General features: G+C 55.5%; 2 protein-coding genes across 2 annotated transcripts in view; one reads left to right on the top strand and one right to left on the bottom strand.

Moving 5' to 3' along the window:
- Positions 1 to 2171, top strand: part of PTSG_11077 (coatomer protein complex) — a 7069-nt gene extending 4898 nt beyond the window's left edge. The window contains exons 12-16 of the mRNA XM_004987939.1: positions 210 to 458; positions 696 to 793; positions 973 to 1056; positions 1309 to 1461; positions 1772 to 2171. Of these exons, the coding sequence (XP_004987996.1) occupies positions 210 to 458; positions 696 to 793; positions 973 to 1056; positions 1309 to 1461; positions 1772 to 1903 (716 nt within the window). The 3' untranslated portion in view covers positions 1904 to 2171. The remainder of the gene's footprint in view (positions 1 to 209; positions 459 to 695; positions 794 to 972; positions 1057 to 1308; positions 1462 to 1771) is intronic.
- Positions 2129 to 5611, bottom strand: PTSG_11076 (uncharacterized protein). The gene is made up of 7 exons (XM_004987938.1): positions 5316 to 5611; positions 4738 to 5093; positions 4252 to 4373; positions 3932 to 4024; positions 3674 to 3775; positions 3159 to 3465; positions 2129 to 2811 (listed from the first exon to the last, which is right to left on the bottom strand). Exons 1-7 carry the CDS (start codon positions 5369 to 5371, stop codon positions 2513 to 2515), a joined length of 1335 nt encoding a protein of 444 aa, XP_004987995.1. The 5' UTR covers positions 5372 to 5611; the 3' UTR covers positions 2129 to 2512.
- Between the last annotated feature and the right edge of the window lie 550 nt (positions 5612 to 6161).

Below are 6161 nucleotides of genomic sequence, written 5' to 3'. Positions count from 1 at the left end.
AAGAATGCCATTAAATTTTTGAAGACGTGATACGTGTTCTCGGTGATCGTGCACAAATGTCGGGCCCTTCACACACGTACACACACTCACCTCACTCACTCAACTCACTCACTCACTCACTCAACTCACTCACTCAACTCACTCACTCAACTCACTCACTCAACTCACTCACTCACTCACGCCATGGCTTCACCTTCCCACCGTCGCAGTGATGCTGACGGAGTCTGAGACGGAGTACGTGGTGAAGTGCACCAAGCACGCGTTTGCCGAGCACATTGTGTTTGAGTACAGCGTGACCAACACGCTCAACGACCAGATTCTTGAGAATGCGCAGGTGGTGATGGAGGGCGGCGAGCAGGAGATTGATGCCGATGACGTCATCATGATCCCGGCGCCCAAGATCGAGTACGACCAGACCGTTAGCTCCTTTGTCGCCTTCCCCTCGGACCCAACTGTCGGTGCGTTTTCGCGTGCGTGCGTTTTCGCGTGCGTGCGTGCGTGCGTGCGTGTGTGCGTTCGTGCGTGTGTGTTTGCGCTTGGGGTGGGTTGTGGGGTGCTGTGGTTTCATGTGGGTCTGCAGGTGCTGTGTACGTGTGTGGGTGCTGTGTGTGACATTTGGGAATTGTTGCTGCTGCCTTTATTGCGCGTCTTGGGGCCGTTCTGACGGCCGTTTTGGTACAACTGCTGTGAAATAGGAGCGCAAACGTTTGAAACGCGCCTGGACTTTTTGGTGCGTGACGTTGATCCGGACACGCAGGAGGTTGCCGAGGACAGCTACGAGGACACATACGCGGTGAGTCGTTGTGGTGGTGGAGTTGGGGTAGAGGGATGGTTGTTGTTGTTGTTGTTGTTGTTGTTGTTGTTCTTGTTCTTGTTCTTGTTCTTGTTCTTGTTCTTGTTCTTGCACACGTTACGCCATTTCTGACTCTCGCCACCACCACGCCTTGTCCTGCTCCCTCGACCACGCTGCAGCTGGAGGACGTTGATCTTGAGTTTGCCGACTTTATGCAGGCCGTCTCCAAGCCCAACTTCTCCTCCGCCTGGTCTGCCATGCAGGTGCGTCTCCGCTGCCATTCGGGCTGTGCGTTGCTGCGGTGTTTTGCATTGCAACAGCACAAACCATCGCCAGCACATTGCGCGTCCTCGTTCTCTTTCTCTTCGCCTGGTTGCCCTGTGTTTCCTTGCCTCTGCTCCTCAAACATAGCGCATCGCAATGTCTCCAATCCCCCACCCCCCACCGCCGCCTCCACCACCACTCCTTCCTTAATCCATCGACCTTACCCTGCACGGCTGCTGCGTGTGCATCAGGGCGTGGCTGAGGAGGCCGACACGTTCAACCTGGAGGCGATCAAGTCGCTGCAGGACGCCGCGCGCAACATCCCGTCCTTCCTCGGCATGGCCACGTGTGAGAAGTCTAACGTCGTGCCCGAGGACGCGACCCGCCACACCCTCTTTCTCTCGGTGCGCTTTCGTGTGTGTCTGTGTGTGTGTCTGTGCCTGTGTCTGTGCCTGTGTGTGTGTGTGTGTGTGTGTGTGTGTGTGTGTGTGTGTGTGTGTGTGTGTGTGTGTGCCTGTGCATGCCTGTGTGTGTGTGCGTGTGTGTGTGTGTGTTGGTTTGTTGGTTTGTTGGTTTGTTGTTTGCCCTGTGTCTGGACTGTCAGCCTCCTCCGCCACCACCTCCTCGTCCCACCTCTTCTCTTGACCTGGAGCTCACCTCCTGCATTGCTGCTACTTCCACTCCCCGTCTGCCCCTCGACACTCGACCTTGTAGGGTGTGTTTGTGGGCAACATCCCCGTGCTGGCTGTGGCCAAGCTTGCCTTTGACCAAGGGGTGTCCATGGAGTTGGCTGTGCGCAGCGAGAACGAGGACCTGTGCACCCTCATCCTGCAGTCTGTGGCATAACCGCCACCTCAGCAAGACACCCGCGTGTGCGCACGTATGTTCACGTTCCGCAGTGCACATTGTGCAGTGCATGTTCATGTGTGTTCATGCATTCACCCTTTCCCTCCCTCTTCACATCCCTCCTCCCAACAATCCACGCCAGACAAGCTGTTTTCGTGCATGTCTGTCTTCTCGTATCAAGTCTCGTGCCTACCCACCCGTCATTCCTCCTTTCTTTCTTGGATGTTTTTGCGTTCAATTTACAGCAGTAAAACCACTCAAGCAAACCCGCTCAAGCGAACACATGCACGCACGTATTGGGCACATAACATCGATCCAGAGCAGCGTGTAAGACCAGCACCAAGCAGACGCAACACACACACACACACACACACACACACACACACACACACACACACACACACACACACACACACACACACACACACACACACACAAAGAGGCAGTCCAACGACAGTAGGCAGGCAAGGAAATGCACACAAACAAGGAAATACGCACAAACAGAAAAGAGGGAGAGAAAGACATGTTTCGGCACGCGCACGCAAAGGTGGGGCGCAGCGCATTCCACTCGCACGGTGGCTGACCCATATCCACCCGTCCATCCATCCATCACTGGTGGTCCTGTTCATCACTGGCCAGCTCCTTGCGTGCGCTCGCCTGCGCCTCATCGCCACGCGCCTGCTGCTGGTGCTGCTGCTGGTGCTGCGGTGGCGGTGCCGACTCTTCGTCGCCCTCCCCTGCCAGCAGCTGCCGCATGCCTGCTGTTGCGTGCGCCATGTCATCGCTTTCCTCGCCGTCCTGGGACGTGGACGCGGTGTGCACCCCCTGCGCGTACTCCCGCTCGATGCTCAGCACAGACACGCGCTGCTTCGGCGTCACAGTGCCGTCCTCGTGTACCCAGAACTTGTCTGTGGGAGGAGAAGGGAGGGGAGGGTGGAGGGTGTCGGTGTAGTGGTGGGTGGGGTGCGTACGCGGGATGGGGTGTGTGAGACGTGACAGAAAAATGCATGTGAAGGGGACAGCACACGAGCACACGCATGCACAGACACATGCGCACAACATGCAAGCACACACACACAGACAGACACGCACACACACACACGCACACATGCGAAACCACACAAGCGCACAACACGCAAGCACGCACACACACACACACGCACACACACACACACACACACACACACACACACACACACACACACACACACACAAACAAACACAAGCGCACGCATGCAAGCATAAACAAACGCACAGAGGTCGCCTGTTGAGGTGAAGACGATGAGGACGAGGCGCCTGTCTTCGTACACGAGGGCGCTAGTGTTCTCGCACGCTTCGTCGAGCGTGGCCATGGCAAAGCTTCGCTCCTCCGTCCACATCTCGGGCAGACTCGGGGCAAAGTAGGACACGGCGGAGGACAGGCCCGATGTGAAGTAGGAGGACCACGAGTCGCTCTCCTCGGGCGCTTCGGGTGGGGCGACCGCCTCTTGGTCGTGGTGGTCCGTCTTGAACACGTGCACCGTCGCCTTCTCGCTCGACACGCACAGGTACTTGGACTCCGGCTGCATAAGATGCGTAGCGAGGCGTGACAGAGAGAGGGGGGGGGGGTAGAGAAATGCACTTGATTGGTGAACGTGTGGCAGATACGGAAAAGCAGCCAAAACCCGTGCGCACACACGCGCACACAGGCAGGCAGAAGAACGGCCCGCACACACACACACACACACACACACACACACACACACACACATGCACACACAGGTGACTTACGCAAAAGTTCATGGAGAGGACGCGGGCGCGGGTGGCGTAGCCGCGACGAAGCTCATACAGCTTTGCACGTGTTGCTGTGGCAAACACACGGAACTTGGTGCCCTGTTGGTGGTCGTGTTTGTTGGTGTTGAAGGATGAGTTGACTCCATCACGTGGTCACCCCATTGGCATCGTTGGCACCATGCGCTTGCGTGGGCATGACGCGCAGAAAAACAAAAAAAAACAAAAAAGAAAACAGGCAATCACAAACGCGTGCACCTTCTCGCTGGCGGTGGCGAGGAGGGATCCCCTGTTGTTGAAGGCGACACACGCCACGGGCGACGTGTGTGCCTCCAGATTGTACAGCAGACGCTGCGGAACCGAGAAAGGGAAGGAAGGTGTGAGGGAGGGTGAGAAAGTGCATGGAGGCGGAAAGTCGCAGCAGCAAAGAGGACATGGTACGGTGGCACACAATACAATTCTACGCGCACACACATACACACATACATGCACACACTCGAACACACACACACACACATACACACATACATATACATGCACACACGCACGTCTATGCACGCACGCACACACACACCTACCTGGTTCTCGACGTCGTAGACGAAAAGATCGCCCTTCTCATTGGATTTCGGGTAGCAGAGAAGGTGGCGGCAGCCCTTGTCTTCTTCCTTGAGCACGTGACACGTGGCCAAGGCAAGGACACCTGGTGTTGGACATGACGCATTGCATGCGTGCAAATGCGCGTGTTCAGGGTGGCAATGTAAGCGGCGCAGGTTCGCAATAACAACGCAGAAAAGGACAGCAAGGAAGGAGAGCAACCAGGAAGCGGGAGAGCAGTCACAAAGAAAGTGAAACAGTCACAAAGAAAGAGAAACAGCCACAAAGAAAGAGAGAGAGCAAAAAGTACCAAACGAACCAACACATCAACACACATACACACGCACACACACACATACACACATCAACACACACACACACACACACACACACAAAACACACACACACACACAAAACACACACACACACACACACAGACACAGACACACACACACACACACATCACAAACCATTTGGGTTGGCGGGCGGAGATGAGATGGTGTGCTTGAGCTTCATGGTGCCCATGTCGTAGATGCGGATGCTCTCGTCCGAGGCGAGAACGAGGAACCGCCGATTGATGCGCACGGCCAAGATCTTCTTGCTGTACGACATGCGGATAATCTCCTTGCGCGTCCGCACGTTTGTGATCTTCATGCACCGTTGCGACGAGAAGGCCTCAGAGCCTCCGCCAACGTGCGCAATCAGGCCCGTGTTGTAGTACAGGTGAATCAGGCTCGTGCTCTCCTCGTGCGAGGACGTGATCATCTTGATGTCCGGAGAGATCTTCATGATCATGTACCCGTCCATCGTGCCGACAGCCAACCGACTAGTTCATGATGCCAAGAAGGAGGAGGAGAAGGAGCACGGGCATGTGAGGAGGGTGACACCACGAACAGAGACCCAAATGAGAGATCCAAAAAACATACACCATCTGCGTGCAAGCAATTACACGTGGACATGATGCTGGTGCTGGTGGTGCTGGTGCCACACAGACACAAACACACACACACACACACACACACACACACACACACACGGAAACACGCACCTGGCGTCTTGGTTGAAGAAGCCGCAGTTGATGTCATGCGTCGATGAGCGGAACATGGCGGCGGTGTGGAAGAGCGGGTCGCCTGGGGAGAAAGAAGGGTGGTGGTGGTCTCAGCAGCAGCAGCGGCGAGCGAGGTCAAAGAGCAAAGCGGGCGAGCGGCGCAGAAGAATGCGGTTTCGACGACAACCGAGCAAGCAAGCAAGCAAGAGCAGCAGAGATAGGAAGCGGCTGAGTCACACACAAACAACGTTGCTTGCTTGCTTGCTGTTCTGTTTGTTTGTTTGTTTGGGTTGATGGGCTAATGATAAATGTGCACCGAATCATTAAAGGCAAAATTGGCTTTGAATGATTGTGATTGCTCACGTTCGCAGTCAAAGGAAAAGTTGACGTTGGCCGGCTTTGTTTGTTTTTCCTTCCTTTTTTTGCTTGCTGCTTGCAAGCAAGGAAGTGGGACACCAGAAAACACGCAAAGGTGTGGCTGTCCGCAAGAAGGGGCGCACTTTCCTCCCACAAGCACCACTGGCAGGCGGCTGCAAGCGCAAGCCCACACAAGCGCACCAACGCACGCCGCGTCGCATGCTCCTTTTCTCCTCTCCTCATTTTCTCATCCCGCTGCGTTCTCCACAAGAGGTCAGCCACCCACCTTCCTTCCCTTCCGTCCTTCGCACTTTGCCGCTTCATGTTGGCACAATGGAGCCATCAATGCCGGAAAAAGGCGGCGGGCACGTCGCCAGCATTCAAAAGCATTTGCTGAAACAAGGCCTGACTCTCGGTACAGTCTTGTGTGTGTGTGTGTGTGTGTGTGTGTGTGTGTGTGTGTGGCCTGAAAGAAACCAACCCAAACAA

This window comes from Salpingoeca rosetta (genome assembly GCF_000188695.1).
Source record: "Salpingoeca rosetta unplaced genomic scaffold supercont1.39, whole genome shotgun sequence".
Taxonomy (NCBI): domain Eukaryota; class Choanoflagellata; order Craspedida; family Salpingoecidae; genus Salpingoeca; species Salpingoeca rosetta.
The sequence above is the reverse complement of the archived record's forward strand: the minus strand, read 5'-3'. Positions and strand labels throughout refer to the sequence as shown.